The sequence below is a fragment of the Nycticebus coucang genome, chromosome 6, assembly GCF_027406575.1.
Source record: "Nycticebus coucang isolate mNycCou1 chromosome 6, mNycCou1.pri, whole genome shotgun sequence".
Classification (NCBI taxonomy): Eukaryota; Metazoa; Chordata; class Mammalia; order Primates; family Lorisidae; genus Nycticebus; species Nycticebus coucang.
In genome coordinates this window covers 20,051,852-20,077,339 of record NC_069785.1, presented here as the reverse complement: position 1 = coordinate 20,077,339, position 25,488 = coordinate 20,051,852, and the positions used below count along the sequence as shown (strand labels likewise).

The 25,488-nt window shown below is 37.6% G+C and overlaps 1 protein-coding gene and 1 pseudogene across 3 annotated transcripts in view; one reads left to right on the top strand and one right to left on the bottom strand.

Moving 5' to 3' along the window:
* The window catches only part of BAZ1A (bromodomain adjacent to zinc finger domain 1A), a 108,505-nt gene that overhangs the window by 12,037 nt on the left and 70,980 nt on the right, over positions 1-25,488 (bottom strand). For 2 of the 3 annotated variants that reach the window (XM_053594689.1, XM_053594690.1), the window contains 13 exons: positions 24,337-24,503; positions 21,915-22,010; positions 20,954-21,092; positions 19,560-19,706; positions 14,160-14,255; positions 13,807-14,031; positions 11,940-12,105; positions 11,565-11,678; positions 8,366-8,490; positions 6,666-7,262; positions 5,604-5,767; positions 4,099-4,253; positions 1,962-2,110 (listed from right to left, as the gene is read on the bottom strand). In XM_053594689.1, coding sequence (XP_053450664.1) covers positions 1,962-2,110; positions 4,099-4,253; positions 5,604-5,767; positions 6,666-7,262; positions 8,366-8,490; positions 11,565-11,678; positions 11,940-12,105; positions 13,807-14,031; positions 14,160-14,255; positions 19,560-19,706; positions 20,954-21,092; positions 21,915-22,010; positions 24,337-24,503 — 2,340 coding nt within the window. The remainder of the gene's footprint in view (positions 1-1,961; positions 2,111-4,098; positions 4,254-5,603; positions 5,768-6,665; positions 7,263-8,365; positions 8,491-11,564; positions 11,679-11,939; positions 12,106-13,806; positions 14,032-14,159; positions 14,256-19,559; positions 19,707-20,953; positions 21,093-21,914; positions 22,011-24,336; positions 24,504-25,488) is intronic. The other variant, XM_053594688.1, reaches the window with a different exon arrangement.
* LOC128589272 (uncharacterized) lies at positions 24,113-24,326 on the top strand (annotated as a pseudogene).

Genomic DNA, 25,488 nt, shown 5'->3' with positions numbered 1-25,488 from the left:
AATCAGAATGCCTCCTGGATGTCATCCCGGAAAACTCAACTCTAGGTATTTTTGCTTATAGAAGGTAAGCCAAGCTTTTCTCTTTTCTAACAAACACAGGAGCAAATTCATCCATGCTGCCACCTTGTAAAAACCCTCTAAAAACAGGCAGAGATCTTGGTAATGGGTATTAGATGTCCTCTCAGGATTGCTAGCGGTGCTGGCAACTACAACTGGTTCCCGCCTCTTACTGTCCATCTTCTTCTTTAATTACTGTCTGGTAAGGTCACTATTTATAATTTTTTTTCTCATTCTCAGTTTTGGACCAGTAACCCTCCGCCTCATGGCTTATTAACTAGACAGTCACCCAAAAACAACTCCTCATATCCTTCGCCTTACTGGATACCAACCAACTCAGACTGAAAAAGCCAGAGTTCCTACACCACCCCCTTACCCTATTCCTCTCCCATTCTTTTTACAGGCAGCCCATGCAGCCCCCCGCCCCCCACAGGATGTAGTTAAAGAGATACCACGCCTATCATCCCACCTCCTTATAAAAACTAAAAAGGCTAGAATGATAGAATAAGGTGTACCCACCCAAGTAGACCTGTCCTGCCCAGGTGAGGCTAATCTGCCCAGGTAGAACATTTGGTATTTCTATCTATCTATATATCTATGCATCTATCTATCAATGAATGAATGAGAAGAAGTCTCACTGTGTTGCCCTGGGTAGAGTCTGTGGGGATGTAGTTCATAGCAACCTCAAACTCTTGGGCTTAAGTCATCCTCCTGTCTTAGCCTCCTGAGTATCTGGGACTACAGTGGCCTGCCACAATACAGGGTCACTCTTGCTCAGACTGGTCTCAAACTCCTAAGCTCAGGGATCCACCCACCTTGGCTTCCCAGAGTGCCAGGATTACAGGCATGAGCCACCTCATTGACCAACATTTGGTAATTCTGATTTAGCAATTCTCATACAGTGCTTAGGTTAGTGACCTGTATCATTAAACTATGCTTCAAATGGTGGACATTGTAAGTCATTTGTTTGGAATTCCATCTTAAACAACAGGAAAAAAAGTCTTTAAGTTTTTTTCTTTTTCTTCTTCTTTTTTTTTTTTTTAGAGACAGAGTCTCACTTTATCGCCCTTGGTAAAGTGCTGTAGCGTCACAGCTCACAGTAACCTCCAACTCCTGGGCTTAGGCGATTCTCTTGCCTCAGCCTCCTGAGAAGCTGGGACTATAGAGGCCCACCACAATGCCCAGCTATTTTTTGTTGCAGTTTGGCCGGGGCTGGGTTCGAACTGGCCACCCTCGGTATATGGGGCTGGTGCCCTACCCACTGAGCAACAGGCGCCACCCAAGGAAACAAAAAAGTCTTTATGCATTATCTTTCATTATTCAAAGTCTGATAATTTGGTAGGTTTCGGTAATCTTTCTTTCTTTTTTTTTTTTTGTAGAGACAGAGTTTCACTTTATTGCCCTCGGTAGAGTGCCGTGGCGTCACACAGCTCACAGCAACCTCCAACTCCTGGGCTTAGGCGATTCTCCTGCCTCAGCCTCCCAAGTAGCTGGGACTACAGGCGTCCGCCACAACGCCTGGCTATTTTTTTGTTGCAGTTTGGCCGGAGCTAGGTTTGAACTCGGCATATGGGGCCAGCGCTCTGCTCACTGAGCCATAGGCGCCGCCGGTAATCTTTCTTTTGACTAAACTGTTCACAGAGGAAGAGATTGAAATTTGGGAACAGTTTAAAAACATTCACTAAAATGAATAAATATCTGGAATGAATTAGAAAAACAGTATTCAGGCATTATTTTAAAAACAAATCTCACCAGGAAGAACTCATTTTCAAATGAAAACTTAATCTCAAGTTTTTAAATTAGCTTATCAATTTCATTATGGCAGCCAACAAAATTCTATTTAAGGGCACTTTCCAAATTACTTAAAACATCATTAACATTTTGAAATAAAAACAGACACTTACCAAGCGGAGCTTTAAGAAAACGCCGCTCAATGCCCTGCTCTATCTGGAAGAGTGCCACTGCTAGGTGACGAACCACGGTGCTCACTGGTTGTGGTGTACTTGCACTAGTTGAAACAGTACTTGGCGTTTCTGTTTTTATCCCTGAAAGTCTACAAGTAAAACAATGAAGAGGTTACTTAAAAAACACTATTATGTAAAACTTGAGCTCACTCATTCATTCAAATGCTTATATATCCCTTCTAGAAGTAGTTAATCTCCTTAATCTCAGGGAGCTGTTGTAAACTAGTTAGGGAAGAGAGATTCATTTAGAATACTGGTTCTCAACCTTCCTAAAGCCGTGAACCTTTAATACAGTCCAAAGGGGTCGTGACCCACAGGTTGAGAACCCTGATTCAGAAGGCCTGAAGGCAAGTATGTGAAGGAAAAAAGACAGCAGAGGAAGGCTCACAGGCAAAGTTTTAGAGAGGAGATATTGTAAAGGGCCTTTAATGCCTAAGCACCTCAGGCAGCGTCTCTCAATTTCTCTTCCCTCAAGTTTTCTTTTTCTCTCACTTCAACCACTAGGCAGAACTCTTAACTCTTTCTCCTAGCTAGTTCATTAGCCTTCAGTCTTGCTTTCTCTGCAATAAAATCTCCACACTCTAGCTAAATGATCTCTTAAGAGTGCAAAGCTGAAGCCGGGCATAATGGCTCACTCCTGTAATACTAGCACTCTAGGAGGCGGAGGTGGGTGGATAGCTTGAGCTCAGCCTGAGCAAAATTGAGACCCTATCTCTACTAAAAATAGAAAAAAACTGAGGCAAGAGGATTGCTTGAGTCCGAGAGTTGGAGGCTGTTGTGAGCCATGGCACTCTACCCAGGGCGACGGCTTGAGACTCTATCTAAAATAAATAAATAAATAAATAAACAAAAGTGCAAACCAAAATAAATAAATAAAAAATAAAAGTGCAAACCCATTCATTCAAAGCCTTTGTGCATAGTCCTTCATCCTAGCGTCATCTCCCCACCTTCAGGGCTCAGCTTCACAGTCACTTCCTCTAGCACCTCCCACCCAGACAAAAAGCCCTCCTACGTATTTCTCTGACACTGGGCATTTACCTTCTGTCAGAGCCCTTACTCTATTCTACAGCTGCTGGTCTCATGTCTTTCCACCATTCCCTTCTCGATGACCAACTGCTTAAGGGCATAGAATATCCAAAATTTCCCTGAAAACATACAAGTGTCTATCTATACAGATATAGACTCTGATTCAAGTAATAATAATATTTAAGTTCAAATAATATTTAACTCTACCAAATTTACTGTGGTTTCCTACTGAAAAGAAGAATGGATAGTACAAAGCTATTTTCTGAAAAGAAACAAAATCTTAAGTTCAAAAAAATTTTAAATCTTAAGTCCTAAGATTTTTTTGAAAACTCTTGAAAAAGTATCATTATTCTAATTAACTACCTTTTGATTGCATTAGTACAAAATGGAGTAACAGAGATCCTGAGGTTTAGGAAATGATAGTTTCAGTGGTTAGAAATAACCTCATGACATGTTTTTTAAAGAAGATAAAAGAAATAGTTACAGGAGATAGCAGTGGCTCATGCCTATAATCCTAGTACTCTGGAAGGGTGAGGTCTGAGAATTGCTTGAGCCTGGGAGTTCGAGGTTGCAGCGAGTTACGACGACTGCATTCTACCTGGGTGACAGAGCCAGACTCTGTCCTACCCCCTAAAAAAATTTTATATAAAACAAAAACCAGACAAACAAAAACACAAAGTTTTTTTTTCTTTTAAGAGATGGAGTCTCACTTTACTGCCGTCAGTAGAGTGCCGTGACCTCACAGCTCACAGCAACCTCCAACTCCTGGGCTTAGGCGATTTTCTTGCCTCAGCCTCCCGAGTAACTGGGACTAAAAGCACCTGCCACAATGCCCGGGTATTTTTTTGTTGCAGTTTGGCCGGGGCTGGGTTCAAATCCACCACCCTCAGTATATAGGGCTGGCTTCCCACCCACTGAACCACAGGCACCGCCCAAAACACAAAGTTTTCATAAAAAAAAAAAAAACAAAAAAACCCAAAGTAACACACCAGCTTTAAAATTGAAGTAGCAAGGAAAAGTGATGATTACTTTGGAGAAATCCTTTTTGTACCTGTCTTTTACTATGACCTTTGCTTGTTCATCAATTTCCATCTCTTCTACATCTTCATTTACAGTTTTAATTATCCCATTTTCTTTGTTTTCTTCACTTAATAGTTCATACCGCCCACTTTCTAAGGCTGATCTCCAGATGTGTCGATCTGTAACCTGTAACAAAATCCAAATTTACTAACCCTGAAAAATGCAGTATGTTGCTTCTAAGAGGTATGAAGCTCAATGTAAATACAAAATTAATTCATGGATATTCTAGAACAGATTATGAATCAAAAAGAAATGTAAAGATAAGGTTACTATGGGCAGGCGCCTGTGGCTCAAAGGAGTTGGGTGCCAGCCCCATGTGCCGAAGGTGGTGGGTTCAAACCCAGCCCCAGCCAAAAACTGCAAAAAAAAAAAAAAGATAATGTTACAAAGTGGCCAAAATGGAATTCATATTATCCACAGAAGAAAGCTTGTTTTTTTTTTTTTTTTGAGACAGTTTCACTATGTTGCCCTTGGTAGAAGGCTGTGGCATCACAGCTCACAGCAACTTCTAACTCTTGGGCTTAAGCGATTCTCTTGCCTCAGCCCCCCAAGTAGCTGGTACTACAGGCACCTACCACAACGCCTGGCTATTTTTTGGTTGTAGTTGTCATTGTTTGGCAGGCCTGGGCTGGATTCGAACCCATCAGCTCCGGTGTATGTGGCTGGCGCCCTAGCCACTGAGCTACAGGCACCGAGCCAAAAGAAAGCTTTAATACTTTACTTTCTATATGAAGAAATCATTAACAAATCTAAGATTGGCCACTTGATAGTAGCAAAAAAGTGATAGATGATGGCAAAGGCATGAATTACTTCTAGATTAAAAAAGGTAACAAAGAAATCAACAAACTTGACTCAGCAGGCAAAGCAGGAGCTAGTCAAGGAAGAAGAAAATATCCTTATACAACTCGACATTTGTTGAAATCATAAAATTTATATTTAAAATACTAAAAATTATTAAAAGTTCAATTATATTCATTAAAATCTGCTTTAAAAAGCAGATACTCCTATATTTAAGTTTTTTTTTTTGGGGGGGGACTCTGTCTCACTTTGTTGCCCTCGGTAGAGTGCTGTGGTGTCACAGCTCACAGCAACCTCCAGCTCTTGGACTTAGTGATTCTCTTGCCTCAGCCACCCGAGTAGCTGGGACTACAGGTGCCCGCCACAACCCTCGGCTATGTTTTGTTGCAGTTTGGCTGGGAACAGTTCGAACCTGCCACCCTCACTATATGGGGCCAGCCCTATTTAAGAAAAAATTTTATATCCATTGAAGTAGAGAGTCTACAGAAAAAAATGAAAGATTTATGTCCATACATAAACATTTTGATGCAAAGAAATAAACTTAAAACTTTTGATTTAAAAAGTGTCATTCCCTAGTGTTTATTCAAAACACATAGACCTTGCCTGTATCATATAACTAACAAATATGACCAAAATTCTGGACCAAGCAAATTAGATAAACTACAAGAGTATAGGTACCTTGATTGCTCCTAATGTTCCTTGGTAGATTCTGTCTTCGATATCCAGAAGAAAATCTCTCAGCCTCAGTTCAAGTTGCCTTTCTGCAGACATCTGAGATTGGTCATTTGCATTGGAAGATCTTCCCCGACTATATGTAGGTTTGCTATCAGTTTGTGGTTTGTCTGAAATAGTAATGAAATACCTTTATTATGATTTTCTTATTAAAATATATAATTACCCCATGTGGATATTATGATCTTGAAATAATGGATATAAAGTGTAAATCCCCAAGTATCATAAATAAATAATTATAAATCATGTATCTTGTAAGGGCCTTATCCAGAATGTATACAGAACTTTTAAAACTCAACAAAAAGACAAATAATCCAATTAATAAATGGGTAAAGGAACTGAATGGATATTTCTTTAAGGAAGATATACAAATAGCCAATGAGTAAATGGAAAGATGCTCAACAGCATTAGTCATCAAACTGGAACCCTCATACATTGTTCGTAGGTAAAGGGCAGCCCCTTTCAGAAACAGTCAAGCAGTTCCTTAAACTACAGGTATCTCAGAAGTTTCCCTGAAAGTCACCATACACAGGAAAACTGGGAAATCACAGCTAAATGTACCTTTATTTACAAAATATTTATTATAACATTTCAAAAAAATATTTACAAAATATTCTCTATGTGTTGGCCACCTTTTTGTAAAATGTTACAGTGAATATTTGGTAAATAAAGGTACATTGAGTTACAATTTCCCACTTCTCTATGTACGGTGAATTTAGGGGCAAGTTTTGATACACCCTGGCCAAAGAATGAGAAGAAAGGAAGGGTATTTATCTCTTCACATTGCAGATGGGATCCTCATAATTTAAACAGAACTCAATGGCGTTTACAGAAGTTTGTTTCTATAAAGAAACACATTCCCAAACTCTAATTTGCAAATTAAGAGAATGGTGTAAATGACAGATAAAGTGCTGTAAATTTATTTCTAATGCTTTGAAAAATGTTTAATCTTGAATGACCAGAGATTATGGGGAGAAAAAAATAAAGGAAATTTTGTTAAAAATTTACCTGAAAAATGAAATTTCTCTTCAGAAAAACGGGCTAGCTGTGCACATATTCTGCTTTTCTCTTGTAACAAAGTTTCTTTTAAGGCACTTTCTCTATATCCTCTAGAATTAAGAGCTTCGATAAGTTGGTCTAGCTGTTCACGAGAACTATAAAAGCACCACCGATTTGGCTTATGCACTGGTTTTGGCAGCTGCACAGAACAATCACATGGACCTTGGTCAAAGTTGGAGGTAGATTCAGACTTCAAAGACTCTCCAGTTTTAGTGGATACCTGAGGATCTTGAGACTGTACATTATTCTGAAATAATGAAGGTCTAGGCAACAGCATGTCTTCAGTGAGGCCAGAATAATCTTCTTCAATGAACAATCCAGGAATAGAAGGGAAAATCCAGTATCGCCTATACATGCGGTCGCGACCCAAAGGAAATATATTGGTACATGCTATGGCACTTTGGATTTTTTCTGAGAGCTCTCTCTCTTTTCGTTGGTATTCTTGTTTTAATATTTCTTCCTCATCAGCAATAAGAGGCTCGCCTGTTACACAGTTGATCTCTTCTTGTCTTGTGAATTCTTTAAATCCATTTTGTCCCCCTTTCCCTATGGTTAAAATAACACTTTGCACCATCATCTTATTTTAAATGTCCATTGGAAAAGATACAAAGCTACCTCAAGTTATTATGTTTTGTGGGCTAAATTTTATCTCCCCATCCCAAATTCATATGTTAAAGCCTTAACCTATAATGTAACTATATTTGGAGGTAGGGCCTTTAAGGAGATAATGAAGGTTAGTTGAAATCATAAGGGTGGGTCCCTAATCCAACAGGACTGTGGTCTTTATAAGAACAAGAGATACCAGAACTCAGAGAAAAAGCCATTTGAGGACATAGCAAGATGGGACTGCCTGCAAGCCAAGGACAGGCCTCAGCAGACACCTGACAGCTTGATCTTAGACTTCCAGCCTCCAGAACTGTGTTAAAACAAATTTCTGTTATTAAAGCCAACCCAGTCTGTGGTTGTCCATATGGCAGGCCAAGCAGACTAATGCACTATGTTACTAAGTAAGCATTTAAACAACAATATAGAAAAAAAAAAGAGATTTCATCTAAATTATAGGCACAGAATTAATTTAATGACCTCCTTCAATAGTCATTAAATGGAGGTGATTAAAGATCCTTAGAAGTAGCTTGTATCAACAGGATTTAAAAAAGATATTCCCTTTGATCTAGCAATTTATGAAATCATTTTGAGGCAGTAAAGATTTTCATTCTCAGCAATATGATACCAACTATGAGCATTCTGATTTTTTTATCTCTAGCACATGGGAGGCATCCACTGCACGGTGAATGTGTACACTGTAGAACAAAAATTTCTATCTGGTCTTCTGTCAAGTAGTGAATGTGGACATTCAACAAAACTTGTTGAATAGCCAAAAGTTGAAGTTATGAGAAACTGACTTACTAAAGAGATTGAAATATTATCTCTCTTCTGTGAAGTATAAAGGACATAAATAACAACCCACTTGTAAATATACTAATATGAATAACATTTTTATAATACATCACAGCTATAAGGTAGGCATTTAAAAAACAAACAAATCAAAGTAATTTAATGGCTATTTTCGAACAGCTAGATTAATAAAGTATCTTATCAATTAAAAACAAACAAATGAGCATGGTCATAAGAAATTTCAGTGTTATTACCCCTTCTGCTTCTTTTTTGTGATCCTAAGTCATCTTCATCTTCAGTGACCATATCTTGATCTAGTTCCTTTTGCTCTACTTCTTTGCTCTCAGCGCTAGTATCAAAATCTTCCCTTTCTTCATCCCTTTAGGATAAAAATAAAGATTAAATTTATTAACGAATATCTAATTCCATTCACAAAATATCTATGACCTGCCTACAAAAAACCAGGCATTATATGCTTATGAAGTAGTGCAGAACATGACAGTTTACAGTCTTAAACAGAAAACAGATAATTACATAAATTACTATAAAATTACGTAGTAATATTGAATAAGTGAAGTTCAAGGCACTGTGAAAGTGTTTCAGGGAGACAAATCTAATCTCAGGGATGAAGAAAGACTGGCTTGAAGAAGTGACAAACTGTAAGAACAGGGAGATGGTAGAGCAGTGGGCTGCAGAAGACAGGAAATCTGCACGAATTGCAGAGGAGTAACAAATGCAAAGACATGAAGATAAAAGGAAAGGGAGGAGTTTATAATTCTAAGAAAAGAGTAAATATCAAAGTAGCAATCCAAGGCATGGATGAGAAACAAACGGGTTTAGATCATGCTAAGCCTTGTAAGGGCATTATCTAAAAGTAATGGGAAAAAACCTGAAAAGTTTGGAAGGAAATGATAATACACATTAGAAAGTGCTTTAGCCACCACGTGGAGAGAAAGTAGATGAGAGATCAGTAAAGAAGCCACTATAATAGTCCAGGTGACGATGGTTTACAATAAGATGGAGAAGGCCGGACGTGGTGGTTCATGCCCATAATCCCAGCACTTTGGGAGGCTGAGGGGGGCAGATCACCAGAGCTTACAAGTTCGATACCATCCTGAGCTACAGTGAGACCCCATCTCTAAAAATAGCTGGGCATTGTGGCAGGTGCCTGTAGTCCCAGTTACTTGGGAGGGTGAGACAAGAGAATCGCTTGAGCCTAAGACTTTGAGGTTTCTATGAGCCATGATGACGCCATGGCACTCTTCTGAGGGCAACAAAATGAGACTCTGTCTCAAAAAAAAAAAAAAAAAAGGAAAGATAAAAGAAAAAAGAATAAGACGGAGAGACGTAGACAAATAGCGGAGGAGAGAAAGAGACAAATTTCAGAAATAGTGAAGTAGGCAGTTAGCTAAGCAGTCCCTTATCAGGCACGAGATTCGCAACTATTTTCTCCCATTCTTCTTACTTTATAGTGTCCTTTGAAGCACAAAAGTTTTTACTTTTGATGAAGTTCATTTATTTTTTTCTTTTGTTCTTAGTGCTTTAGGTGTCATATCTATTCACTTTCTTAAGTATCCAAATTCATTTTCTCACAGTGTTTGTGGCTGATCATATAAAATACAGCTGCTAAAAAGTTTGTGACTTATCATTTTAGATATAATAGGTATTGCTGGGCATGGTGGCCCATGCCTCTAATCCCAGTTATTTGGAAAGATAAGATGGGTGGATCACTTCAGCCCAGGAATTTGAGACTAGCCTGACAAGTGAAACAGTTGAGACCCATGTCAAAAAAAAAAAAAAAACTTAACGGGTATTTTTACATGAAAGTATAACAAAAAGTCAATACACTAATTTTAGAAGTTTTTTCAGAACCTTCCTTTGCAGATTTTGTGTAAAAAATTATTTTTGTTAAATCTGAATATCGTTTGCCATTCACAATATGAAAAAATTCATATTTGCTTTCATAGCCAATCTTGCCCCAAATATTTTGAGATTCAACAAAACACTTTTCTTTTTTTAATGACACAGGCTTTTATTGTGTTGCTCAGGCTAGAGTGTAGTGGCACCATCACAGCTCACTGCAACATCAAACTTCAGTACTCTAGCCATCTTTTTGTCTCAGGCTCCTGAATAGCTACAGCTATAGCCATGTCCCACTGTGCCTTGATAATTTTTCTATTTTTTTTGTAGAATCAGGGTCTTGCTAAGTTGCCAGGCTGGTCTCCAATGCCTGGGCATTAGTGATCTCCTCTGTCAGCTTCCTAAAGAATACGGGCGCAAGCATGGGTTTGAAAGGTCATGAAGTACTTATGCAGTCTTTAAATCACTTAAGGTGATGATATCCCCTCTCTGTTTCATCTACCAAAGCTTTTGATCACAAACCTGTTCCTCTATAGACTCAGAAGAACTTTGCAAAACACACTGTATAGGTGTGACGGTGATAGTTGAAAGGGGAGATAAACTAGTAGTCATGCAAGAAATATTACATGATTGGTTAAAAATAGGCTGGTGTGTAGGCTGGGCACGGTGGCTCATGTCTGTTATCCTAGCACTCTGGGAGGCCAAGGTAGGTGGATTGCTTGAGCTTACAGGTTGAAGACCAGCCTGAGCAAGAGCGAGACCCCATCTCTAAAAACAGCCAGGTGTTGTGGCAAGTTCCTGTAGTCCCAACTACTGGGGAGGCTGAGGAAAGAGAATCACTTGAACCCAAGAGTTTGAGGCTGCTGTGAGCTATAACGCCATAGCCCTCTACAGAGGGTGACAAAGTGAGTGAGATTCTGTCTTGAAAAAAACCAAATAGCCAGTTGTGGTGGCTCAAGCCTATAATCCTAGCACTCTGGGAGACCAAGGCAGGAGGATCACTTGGGGTCAGAAGTTTAAGACAAGCCTGAGCAAGAGCATGAGATATTGTCTCTACCAAAACAAGAAAAAAATAAGCTGGGCATGGTGGCAGATGACTGTAGTCCCAGCTACTCAGGAGACTAAGGCGAAAGATCACTTGAGCCTAGGAGCTCGAGGTTGCTGTGAGTTAAGCTGAGGTTGCTGTGAGCTAGGCTGATGCCAAGGCACTATAGTCTGCGGTAACAGAATAGACCCTGCCTCAAAAAACCCCAAAAAAGCCTATTAAAAGTTTTCTAGTAAATTATCATTTGTTAAAAAAATTCTATGAGAAAATGAGCTCCAGATTCCCCTACAATTACCCTAAAACAAACTCTTTAAAAACATAACATGCACATACCGGAGGACTGCCTATATGTAAATATCACAGGCTTGCTTAATACAATTATATACCTATACAAAAAACTACTTTTCCAAAAATCTGACAGCAGTTTAGAGGTTAAGGTATCTTATTTTTATTCTTTATTTATAAACGACAAACTCCTGAGATAATTTTTATTCTTTATACATGGTAAGATGAATAAAGCCAGTTGAGCAGTGTGATTCAAACCATACCCAACAGATACATCTGCTGTTGAACTTCTTTGCTCATCTTCCTTCAATTTTTCTTGTTTCTCTTTCATTTTTTGTTCTTGCTCCTTAAGTTTTTCTTCCTTCCTTTTCCGAATTCTAAAAGTTAAAATAAATATTATAGTTTATCTGATACAAAGATACTTTTTCACTTTTAGCACCTTGCTTTTAATTATCAAATTATGGAAAATGTTCCAAACATCACTACAAAAAAATAAAGTAATCCATTCATAATTTCTTAGTAATGCCATCAAGTATCAGTGTGAGCCAATATCACATTATGGCATAATGTAAATATGATTGTAAATGCAAAGAAATAAATAGCCATCATTTGCATGGCTGACTGTATTTACAGCTTACCTAGCAGCTGCTTCTTCCCTCTCTTTTCGATGTTGTTCTGCCTTTAACTCCCGGAACTCCTGCTTTGCTTGTCTTAATATGTCAACATAATCTTCAATGAAATCCCTAGTAGAAACTAGGGTCAGCAGCTTCCCACAGAGAGCATGAAGTATCTTCATTTTTTCTCCTGTCAAAAATTAGTAAATAACTTCTGTATTATTAATGCTAAAAAAATTATGTTTAAAAATTTTAAATTTGAGGCTCAATGTGAAAATAAAAATAAGGATCAATTTCAAACATGCCAACAACATGTCTTCAGAAAAGAACAACTTTGAATCCAATCTAACAGCTATGTGATATATGAGGTATTTTAGACACTAATGTCTACCTTGTGTACTAGTTATGTGAACATGAGAAATTTTCTTATCACAAAAGAATTATTTTCCAAGTTTTAATTTTTAAATTGAGTAATAAAGTTCAAATCAAAACTAAATTACAACCATTAAAAAAAAGGCAATGGGCAAATTGCTACTTTAAAAGAACATACAAAACACTACTAAGTTATAAAGACTATACCAATGTCAGGACTTAAGGTATTGTACTTTTATTACATGTTCTCCAAAGTATATTTGGAAGTAAACTCCAGGCTTGGCACCTGTAGCTCAGTGGCTCAGGTGCTAGTCACATACACCGGAGCTGGCGGGTTTGAATACAGCCTGGGCTTGCCAAACAACAATGACAACTACAACCAAAAAAATAGCTGGGTGTTGTGGCAGGCGCCTGTAGTCCCAGCTACTCGGGAGGTTGAGGCAAGAGACTTGCTTAAGCCCAAGAGTTTGAGGTTGCTGTGAGCTGTGATGCCATGGCACTCTAGCTAGGGCAACATAGTGAGACTCCATCTCAAAAAAAAAAGAATTAAATTCCTTATGTGTACATTTAAAATTTCTTATTTTCATCAAACTGGTTAACACAGCCTTCATGGCATTTTCTTAGTTATTGTGTTAAGACATTTATATTCTACATTTAGTAAGTTTCACATGTATCCTTGTAAGATGATGAAAATATTTCAAATTGTATATAAAACCAGCACATTATACCCCATGACTACATTAATGTACACAGCTATTATTTAATAAAAAAATTCTTATTTTAAAAATGAAGTGAAAAATAAGTTCATCTTAACCTTATATGGTTTTTCTCATACCTCAAACACTTATTCAAGCAACTGGCAGAATTTAGCAGCTGTTAAGTTTAAACTTTTAATACACTAATGCAGTGGTTCTCAACCTTCCTAATGCCGCAACCCTTTAATACAGTTCTGTGAATCACGACCCACAAGTTGAGAACCACTGCACTAATGAATAAAAGACAGCTAGTTTGCTAGCTAACTCTTACTTGTCCTTCTAAACTGAGTAGATGTAGTAGACTAACCACAAAATTTTAAAATAGTAGAGAATCTAAATAAAGAAAATCACGAATAACTAAAGTTAATATGAATAATAACAGTAGTTTCAATTTAGATGCAGCCATCGTTGTTTCGAGGGCCTGGGCTGGATTCAAACCTGCCAGCTCAGGTGTATGTGGCTGGCGCCTTAGCCGCTTGAGCCACAGGTGCTGAGCCACCAACAATTTCTTTTTAAGACTGCATTCTGGCCAGGTGTGGTGTCTCACACTTGCAATCCCAGTACTTTGGAAGGCTGAGGTGCGAGGAGTGCATGAGCCCAGGAGTTTGAGACCAGTGTGGCCAACACAGTAATACCTTGTCAGGTGGGGGAAAAGATTGCTTTTTCTCTCTTTATAAAAAGATTTATCATCTAATGCACAAGAAGATAGGAAGTGGGAAATACAAAGTGAGATGGTTATACAAATTCCAACTTGCAAAGTTTACCTGGTGTCAAATCATACACTGAAGTGCTTGACAATTTCTTCACCAGACTGGGATTACTCAAACGAAGCTCCATGCAGGCATCATCTGTAGCATCAAATCCTCCTCGTTTTTGATATCTGTACTTTGCATTTGCTGATGTTACATCAGCACCTGAAGCTAAAATGTGCAGTCTGAGGATTTCAGACAGAGTACAGCTATCCAGATCCAAGCTTTTCAAACTGCAGCCTATAGTTGTTAAAAATGAAATAGTCGTTTAGAATATAAACAACTAATACTCAGCAATGTAAAATGTACCTTTATAAAATTAAAAATAAAGATCCAAACAACAAAAAAAAAATAAAACCCACACATACCCTGGTGTAACTGTGGCCATGCAGCTGCCAAAGATGCAACTGCAGACAGTGCAGATTTTGTGGGGTCTGCATCTTCATCCAAAGCCTCTGTTAAATCTTTAAGGAAATAAATACTTTATTCTAGTGCAAATGAAAGCTTGAATATTTGGGAATAATGCCCTTTTAAAATAATGAAAGAAACATCAAACAACTTAGTATTCAAGAACCTCAAAAGAACCAACACTAGGTACAAGCATTTCTTATATTCGGCCTATTCTCCACTTCCAACTATAAATCCTAAACCGCGCTACCACTGACATTTCCTTACATTACAGAAAACAATTTCCAAATTACCAACAAGATGCACATACAAATTCCAGAAAAAAAAAACCAAAAAAAAAAAAAAAGGTAAAATGTACTTTAGAATTAAAAACAAATCCTACGGTGTTCGCAGCCGCCGCCGCGCCGCCGTCGCAGTCTAACGCCAGCGCCGCCTCTAGCTCGCCGAGCTCCAGCCGAAGGAGAAGCGGGTAAGTAAGGAGGTCTTTATACCATGGCTCGTACAAAGAAGACTGCCCGCAAATCCGCCGGCGGTAAAGCACCCAGGAAGCAACTGGCTACAAAAGCCGCTCGCAAGAGTGCGCCCTCTACTGGAGGGGTGAAGAAACCTCATCGCTACAGGCCTGGTACTGGGGCATTATGTGCAATAAGACGTTATCAGAAGTCCACCGAACTTCTGATTCGCAAACTTCCATTCCAGAGTCTGGTGCGAGAAATTGCTCAGGACTTTAAGACAGATCTGCGCTTCCAGAGTGCAGCTATTGGTGCTTTGCAGGAGGCAAGTGAGGCCTATCTGTTGGCCTTTTTGAAGACACCAACCTGTGTGCTATCCATGCCAAACGTGTAACAATTATGCCAAAAGACATCCAGCTAGCACGCTGCATACGTGGAGAACGTGCTTAAGAGTCAACTATGATAGGAAAACATTTCATTATAAAAAAAAAAATTCTCTTCTTCCTGTTATTGGTAGTTCTGAACATTAGATTTTTTTCCCCCCTGGGGTCAAAATACACTTAAGTATATGATTGCGAAAGGAAAAATAGGGAACAGAAATCAGGTATTGGCAGTTTTTCCATTTTCATTTGTGTGTGAATTTTTAATATAAAATGCGGAGATGTGCAGCATTAATGCAAGTCGAAATGTTTCAATGAACAAGTTTCAGCAGTTCAACTTTAACAATTATAAATAAACCTGTTAAATTTTTCTGGACAGTGCCAGCATCTGGATTTTTTTAAAACAAGTAAATTTCTTATTGATGGCAAAAACAACAACAACAACAACAACAACAACAAATCCTACCATACTCAATATAACCTTAGAAAAGTCAACCTTGAAAATTGGAATTCATTTAAAGATACTCAACCTATTGTAATTATTTTAAGATTAAAATCTTAACAAAGAATGTTATAGTCATCACAGAAAATGAGCTAAAAAAGTGAAACAATGCACTGCTGTCATTTACCTACTGATTTATCTTCTTCGTCAAAATTTCCTATTTTTATCCCCAATCCAAAAAACAATAGAAGACTTTCCTGTATTTTCTAAACAAATTGCTTTAGCTTTAAAACAGGGTTCAGCTTATAAGTAGGACTGAATGGCAAATGCATTTGTATTTGAAGCATCAGTATATATACTTATTCCCAATAATACATAGATTGATAAATAAAATTAAAGTGTCAACTATGAAAAACCCTAAGCTTACTAAAAAACCCTTCTGTTGTATCACGGCACAGTACACATGACTTCAGATCAAGAATCAGATAATGTATATATTCCAGTCTTAGCCCTGCTAAGTGCCCTTCAGACAAGTCACTTAATCTAGGCTTTACTTTTTTCAAAGGGGTAAGTATAGATCAGCATCAGTTTTCAAATTCTTCAAACAAAATAATTTTTGAAAGCCCAATATAAGAGATAAAAGATGCTCTTATTAAAGCTGGGGTAGGGAGATGAGGATTTTGCCCTTTCATTTTTCCAACTTTCCAGCAGTGGCACCAAGGAATCTCTAAACAACTTCTAGAGTACTTTGGATCAGAGTTTGAAAATCACTAGGCTAATTTGATTCTGTGGTTCCTTAGACTTCCCTACTAAAGTTCACAGGCTAACAAAATTAACCTTAGAGAATTTCCTTATTAAAAGAAAAAGGCAGCTCTGGGGTCATGTTTAATTATAATCATTGACAATTTCATGACACTTAAAGCATAAACAGGATCACACAGAAACTACCTGAATAACCTTGTATATATAACAAAGTCATTCCTACTAGGCCTAATCTAGCCCAAATAACAGCCATTATATTCCTCCTTGCCAGGGAAATATTAGACTTTCATTTTTTGTATACAGCAAAACAAAGTTAACAGGTGTTCTAAAATTAACAAAAGTCCTCGATACACAGTTGTAAAGTGTGTTCTCTTCTTTAACAGCAATCACCACATTGAACCTAAGCTATCCATATGAAATTGTAATTTATTAGCACAAAGCCTATAGACAACTTAGGAAATGAAAAATCAATGAAAGGACAGTTTACTTTTAATTGTGTTAAGTAATGTAACATGTTAAAATACATATTCCTTAACTATATATGCATATTTATGTATATATATGTGTGTGTATATATACACACACTTTTTTTTTTTTGAGACAGTCTTAGTCTATCACCCTGGGTAGAGTGCTGTGGTGTCATAGCTTGGGCTCAAGCAATCCTCTTGCCTCAGCCTCCTGAGTAGCTGGGATTGTAGGCACCTGCTACAACGCCAGACTATTTTTAGAGACGAGATCTCCCTTTTGCCCAGGCTGTTCTCAAACTCCTGAGCTCAAGCAATCCACCCACCTCAGCCTCCCCAGAGTGCTGAGATTACAGGTGTGCACTCAGCCTCTTTACTATGTTATGAGACAATATAATGCAGTTGTTATGAGGCTCTGATCAGACTGCTTGAGTTTACATTCCATTACTTCCTTATTTTCCATGTTTCTTTAAGCTAAAACTAAGTTTCGTTATACTTAAAATGCAGAAAATAATTGTATCTACCTCACAAGGTGGTGTGAGGATTGAAAGAAACAATGCGTAGTCTCTCACATCACTTACTAGCAGCTATGTGATCATCAGTAAACAACCTCACTGAACCTCAGTTTTCTCATCACTAGAATAAATTCATTCTTTTCTTTCGTTAGAAATAGCGGGAAACACTGATAAGTTCAGCTGAAGCAGAAGTGAAAGAGTATTCAATCCCAGCTGACTGTTTAATTGCTTTTGGGAAGACCATGGAAAAGTTTTTTTGCTATTGAGATGAGAAAACACACGTGAGGAGAAATAAAGTTATACCTGGGGAAACAGCCTAAGGTCCTTACTAAAACTGAAAAAACCATGTAAGATCTGGCCAGTAAGAATAGGGAAGTAAGAGAAGGGTGAAAAATGCCAAGTCTTTTTAAGCATTTAAATATGTATTTTCAAATGGAGCATTAAAACCTTTTTTAGTGGCCAATACTTACTTATTCAGAGAGATACATCTTATATTTATAGTCTTATACAGGAATAGTTACAAAAATCACAGATCAAACAAATCATGAATAGGAAATATAATGAAAATGCAAACACCAACAATTGTTTCTATTTTTTTTCCTTCATGCTAGCTGATTTTCCAATACAATATCCTCTTTACTACACTTCTTTTTCCCATCATGACTTCCCAGACTACAAAATTTATCCTCTTCAAATCCTGAAAACAGCTTTGTGTCTTATATTAAGGCCAGGACTTGATCAATAACCCTAATAATGTTACTGGTCATTAATAAATATGACATAAAGGCTAAAGGAATATTCTCATTTAATTGACTAATAGGGAACTTAACAGTAATTAATAGGCCTTACTAAGGAAACTATGGTGATTAGCCTACTTAGAGAATATATTTTACTTGAACTCAGGCCATAAAATCAAAAGGCAACTGATATCATATACATATTCATTAATATCCTGTTATGTCAGGAACCAGTTATGATGAGCTAGAGTTTATCAAGCCCAACAAAACTTTTTGACTGGAGGAATATTCCATCTTTTTACACTAAAATCCTGTTACTGAGACACCTCCTAATAGTTATTAGTGTGAATTTTTTTTTTTAAGAGACAGAGTCTCACTTTGTTGTCTTCGGTAGAGTGTCATGGCATCACTGCTCACAGCAACCTCTAGCTCTTGAACTTAGGCAATTCTCTTGCTTCAGCCTTCCCAGTAGCTGGGACTACAGGTGCCCACCACAATGCCCGGCTATTTTTTTGTTGCAGTTTGGCCAGGGCCAGACTTGAACCCACCACCCTTGGTATATGGGGCCGGCACCCTACTCACTGAGCCACAGGTGCCGCCCATTATTGTGAATTTTTATGTAATACACTCAAATATTGTTTAATTAAGCTTCTGGCCCCAAATCTCATATGTGCCAAAGTTCATGGAGTATAATTCAGGAAGAACAATCAATCTCTTAGAATAAATGCTTATTAACATTTCCTTGATTGAGGTAAATCCTAACAAAATAGTGAAGATACTATTTTTTTTTTTTTGAGACAGAGTCTCAAGCTGCTGCCCTGGGTAGAGTGCCGTAGCATCATAGCTCACAGCAACCTCAACTCTTGGGATCAAGCAATCCTCTTGCCTCAGTTTTTCTGTTTTTAGTAGAGACGGGGTCTCACTCTTGCTCAGGCTGGTCTCGAACTCTTGAGCTCAAGCAATCCACCTGTCTCGGCCTCCCAGAGTGCTAGGATTACGGGCATGAACCACTGCACCCAGCCGTGAAGATACTATTTTAAAAATAAAAAAGCATTTGCCTCAAAAATTATTCCTGTATTAACATGTATCACATACTAATTCTAGATATTTAAAAGTACATAATTTAAGGAACAAAATTTCCAATATAAACTAATTAGCAAAATAAAAAACATAAACTTTTACTTAATTCTGATCTGAAAACTGTCAAATCTGAAATGAAATTAGCAGTAGTATTTTTAATTTAAAGTATTAATAACAATTAAAGTATTTCCTTTGTGGGGGCAAAAAATATCAGCACTATTCAGCAGTACCTCTTGAGATACTGGTAAATAAAATCTTTAATGCTCTTAAATCATAGGAAAAATCTACAAGAATAAAAGCAAGATAGACTGGGGAAAAAAATCTTTAAAGTCATCAGAAATAGATTATATTTAAACAAAGTTTTTATAAAATAACTGATAATTTGTTATTAGTATATAATTTATCAGATAACCTGAACATCTGTATTTTTACAAGTGGAAAGGCCAATTTAATTTTAAAATAACCTTCAAAAATAAATTTCACTACAAAGCTACTATTGTTCAATCAGTAATAATGTTGAACTCTGACCTTTGGTGTCAGCATCAGTTATTTGCTCTTTGGCTACTTCCTCTTCTTCTTCAGCTATCGCCTGGAATATTGCAGTCAGGAAGAAAAAAAGCAATTCACATAGTGGGCCTTCACTGTCATTTCCTACAAGAGCTTCCTCTAAAACTTCTGTAAATAAAATGTTTAAAATGAATTTAAAGTTCTGTTCAGGTACTGAAAAAAAACAACTCCACTGGAATAACATTTAATCAACAATAGTATGTGCATTTATTTTCTTAAGTGTCCATTTATAAAAGTAGAGCCAAGTATTATTACCCAAACCAAAATTTAGAAAATAATTTATATTGATCAAAATGAAATCATAAGCCAAAGTCACCTCATTCAAGAAAGCCAAAATAGCCATAAGAGATCAACATAATATTTCATCTAAATCTAAGGCACAAATTAGGGCATAATTATCATTTTACTCTTAAGTTGAATAACAACACAAAGATTTGCTATTGATGCACTGTTCTTGAGAGTTACATGGAATATTATTGATCAGTAAACAGTGCACAGGAGAGGTCATTATTAGTATTAGATATTATTAATCTTAATATTGTATCCAAAGCATCAATAAATGTTTATCTAATTCATCTTCCTTAAACTTCTTACCAAAACCGGCACTGTTAGACCTTTTTTTTTTTTCCACCATACCAGCCCATTTATGAAAAATATACACAGTAAAAGCTCTTATGACGCTCTTGAGAGAAGTTACGCAAGAAACCTTAACTAAAGTCCTTATTTTTTTTACCTTTTTTTTTTTTTTATTGTTAAATCATAGTGTACATTAGTGCAATCGCCTGTACCCATTCTAAGATGCACCATAGATGTGGTCCCACCCATTACCCTCGCTCCACCAAAACCTCCCCCCTCCCTTCCCCTTCCTTGGCCCTTTCCCCATAGTTCTGTGCTATAGTTGGGTTATAGTGTTAGACCTTTTTGATCTGTAAGGCACAGTGATTCATGCCCTACCTGGTTCATAAAGAGAAACTGAGGAATCTGAAAGCCCCCCTGAAGAATATACTCTTATTAAAATTACCATAAATATAAAAAGCAAGGCTGTGCCAGATCTAGGCTTAGTCTTTAAGAGGGCTAGCAGTTTCTGCTTCCTGCTTCTTGGAGCCCTCAGCTATAGTATCAGATTCTCTGATGGAATGGGAGGCCATATAAAGAAGCAGCCATTCTGAATACCCAGCCAGTCAAGACTTCAGACGACTCTGGTCCTAGCACTGTCTGAATGTAACCACACAATACCCCAAAAGAGAATGGGACACCTAAGTCCCCTGGCCCTACAGAACTTTGAGAGACAACTTGTTTTGTTAAGCTGCTAAAGGATGAACTCTAACACAGCAACAGATAACTAGAGCACTTGCCTAGGGTTACTCCCTCGGGAAATTCATCTTGAAGGTCAAAAAGTTCCCCAAATGCATTAAGGAACTCCAAAACCATCAGAGCATCACCAAAGATTTCAGGAGGTAATCTAGTTTTCACTGGAGTTGGTTCGGGAAGTTCCTGAAAGATTAAACAAGTTATGTAACTATTCAACTATTTGAACCAAGTAGAGAACATTTTATAGGTAGGTATGACATACTCTTTTTTTTTTTTTTTGGTAGGAAATACTCTTTACCTAATTATTAAGAATTCTTCCAGGTAGACTAGTGGTTCTTAAACCTGGATGTTGATCACAATCATCTTTGGAACTTGTAAAATTATAGATGTCTTGAACTTACTCCAACTTTACTAAATCACAGTTTCTTGGAAGGCACAGTGAGAAAGGGACATTTTCTTTCCTCAAACTAAGAACACAACTTTAGGCTGAAATGTACTTCTGACAACATTTCCTAGTTAAAAGGGTTTCTTTTTTGTTTAAATTTCAGATTAATGTGAGGGTTCAAATTAGCTGTAAAATACTGCCTTCAACACAGTATTTCCTTATGCTATGGAACACGATTAACCTACCATCTACTGATTTAGGAATGGTTCCTTAAAAGCTGAGATTAATTAGTTCGGTTTGGATACTCTGGTTATTTCTGGAAATAGGCATAACCCTTCCCTAACAATCAAGTTGAACGCATGCCTGGCTACAGTGGTTATTGGATTATGAAGGATCACACAACCGATTGTTTCTGCAGAATAGGAAACATTATCAAAGCTTGTTATAAAACACTAATGATGCTACCCTGGAATTCTAAGTATAAAAATGTGTTTATTTGGCTATTTCCTCTCCGTTAGATATAAAGAAAAGAGGCTACTATTAAGTAAAATAAATATGAGCAAAGCTGCATAGGGCATATGAAACATGGCGGCGAGAAACCTCACATAACATGTTCATACCTTAAGATCATCACATTCCATATCTTCTCTAGGTTTACTCCATTGTTTTAAGTATTCTATGTATTTTCGCTTTTCTTCACGTAATTTCTCTCTTTCCTGAAAAAAAAAAAAAAAAGATTAATAATGCCTATCCAAATAATGTGTGAAGACTTAAAAATCTCTGGCACAGAAAAGCTCCTGAGTAAGTATTCATTTAATCTGACTTTGCTTATAGTAGCTCTCTCCTACTTCAAATCAATTAGATCCTATCAAAGCAATTACATTATTAGAGTATCCAAAATAAAATGTCTCTTTATATTCGTCATACAATAGTTATTTTCAAGATTCACATAAATCCATGTCTTTGCAATTATAAAATGAGCATTCTTATTCATTTTTCTTAAGAGCGTAAATAAGCATGTTTTGAAAACACTTAGCTATGTACGTGGATAGAAGTTTTAAAAATGTTCTTACCCTTTGATCTATTATTTTACTTCTACATAGTAGACACAGTATGTAGACTACGGGACATAGTCTTTAAAAAAAAACAACTTTATATAGAAATTTGAACACAGCAGTATTATTTATGAGCAAAACATTGTAAAGCATGGGTGGCACCTGTGGCTCAATAGGGCGCCGGCCCCATATATCGGAGGTGGTGGGTTCAAACCCGGCCCCAGCCAACAACTGCAACAACAACAAAAAAAACCAAAAAACACTGTAAGGCAGTTAGCTATAGCTATTTAATGAATTATTATGCCGTCACTAAAAATTCCACTTAGGGCGACACCTGTGGCTCAGCGGGTAGGGCGTCGACCCCATATGCCGAGGGTTCAAACCCAGCCCCGGCCAATCTGCAACAAAAAAATAGCCGGGCGTTGTGGCGGTTGCCTGTAGTCCCAGCTACTTGGGAGGCTGAGTCAAGAGAATCGCCTAAGCCCAGGAGTTGGAGATTGCTGTGAGCTGTGTGACGTCACGGTACTCTACCGAGGGCGAAAAGGTGAGACTCTGTCTCTACAAAAAAAAATAAATAAATAAATAAAAATTCCACTTAGATTATTTAATAGCATGACAGAATGCTTATGATAATGTTAGATGAAAAAAGTATATAAAATTATAAATGGTGGATAATATCTTTTTTTAAGGCCCAGAATAAGCACTGGAAAGAAATTAATCATAGTGTTAATTCTATCTCTAAATGTTACCATTAGATGACAGATGATTTTTCTGTCCTCTACACTCTCTGGTATAAACATTTCTTAGACCTCCAACACCACCTCAGTGGATTATTTGAAAAAAATTCAAGAAACTATACACAACTTAAATAAGCACAGTGTATAACATGATTCTCTAAGGCTACCTGTGAATATCCCAGAAAAACCTAAGAAAGACTGACTTTGGAAGAAACCAGCTATAGAATTCTCTAAAAATATCTACCACGTAAGTCCATAATCAAAGATTTGTAGAAAACTCTTATCATTTACAGACACCTTATTTTTCAAAGGATAAGAACACTAATAAAGGGCAGCGCCTGTGGCTCAGTCGGTAAGGCACCGGCCCCATATTCCGAGGGTGATGGGTTCAAACCCGGCCCCGGCCAAACTGCAACCAAAAAATAGCCAGGTGTTGTGGCGGGCGCCTATAGTCCCCGCTGCTTGGGAGGCTGAGGCAAGAGAATCGCGTAAGCCCAAGAGTTAGAGGTTGCTGTGAGCCTTGTGACGCCATGGTACTCTACCCGAGGGCGGTACAGTGAGACTCTGTCTCTACAAAAAAAAAAAAAAAAAGTGAAGAACACTAAGAAATTTGTTAGTCATAGAATCTATAACATTTTTCTTTTCTTTTCTTTTTTTTTTTTGCAGTTTTTGGCTGGGGGCTGGGTTTGAACCTGCCACCTCTGGCATATGGAGCCAGCACCCTACTCTTTTGAGCCACAGGCGCCGCCCAACATTTTTCAAACTATGTATTTGTCTTTTAAAGTTTTACCTATATAATCTAAATAATGAAGATAATCATTAAAGTATTTCAAAAGGAGGTTTAAGTGAGGTATAAAGGCATGTAGATATACGTTGAAACTTAAATCACTTATTAAATTTTCCAAAGCAAAAGGGAGATAAAGCAGTATCAATGCCCTATGCATTCATAAATGACAATGAAAGAAAGCATTTGACAATTTGCCATGAATTTAAATATTTAAAGTAATATTACTATATGTAGAGAGCATCGTTTCTTGGCCTTTTAGCTAAGATCAAGTGTAGTATGTGTACAGGACATAGCTAATATACTCAAATAGGACATAGCTAATATACTCAAATGAATACCTTTTCTCTTTTTTTTTTTTTTTTTTTTTTTGTGGTTTTTGGCCAGGGCTGGGTTTGAACCCACCACCTCCAGCATATGGGACTGGCGCCCTACTCCTTGAGCCACAGGCACCACCCGTGAATACCTTTTCTCTTTCTACTTTAAGCCTCTCTTTTTCTTCTTTTTTTTTTAGTCTCTCTTCTTCAATAATTTTCTTCAATTCCTCCCGCTTTTTCTCTTTATCTTCCTTTTCTTTTTTCTTTGCTTCTAGGGCATCAGCTTTTTCTCTTTTTAATTTAGCCTTTTCAAAAGCTGTGGAGAAAATCAAACTTAGAACTGTATACAGACAGAAAATAACACTTGGCATATTTTGATACAACAGCAGACTCCTGAACAATTTAAGGTTAAATGAGACTAATAGAAACAAAATTCCTGGAGGGAACCAGAATGTGATTAAAATGAGAAAAGCAAATTGGCTGAGCTTCCAAACATCTTAGTAAGCAAGCCCGGACACTCGTAGTGCGATCTGAAGACGGCAGCATAATTATCACTTTGTTAAAATGCAGAATCACCCCACCACCAGACCTACTAATTTAGATTCTTCATTTTAACAAGACCCCAAAGTTACTCATGTGCGTACTCAAGGTGCGAAAGTAATGTTTTAGAAGGCTGTGTGAATCAAACAAAATGGCCCCAGGTTGTCAGCCCTGGAAACTCCAACTTCTATTTAATCTAGTATTAAGCAATTTTTTTTTTTTTTTTAGAGACAGAGTTTCACTTTATGGCCCTCGGTAGAGTGCCGTGGCATCACACAGCTCACAGCAACCTCCAACACCTGGGCTTAAGTGATTCTCTTGCCTCAGCCTCCCGAGTAGCTGGGACTACAGGCGCCCACCACAACACCCGGCTATTTTTTGGTTGCAGTTTGGCCGGGGCCGGGCCTGAACCCGCCACCCTCGGTATATGGGGCCAGCGCCTCACCGACTGAGCCACAGGTGCTGCCCCTAGTATTAAGCAATTTTATAGGGAATATGTTATACCCTGAAATATCATTTTAAGGGATGAATGGGTCTTATTAAGAAAAAAAGGTTATCTGAGTGAAAAAATACTTACACTTCAAAAAAATAAACGAGAAATGTTATTTTATTTATTTATTTATTTATTTGGAGACAGAGTCTCCCTATATCACCCTTGGTAGAATGCTGTGGTGTCACATCTCACAGCAACCTCAAACTCTAGGGCTCAAGCAATTCTCTTGCCTCAGCCTCCCGAGTAGCTGGGACTAGAGGCGCCTGCC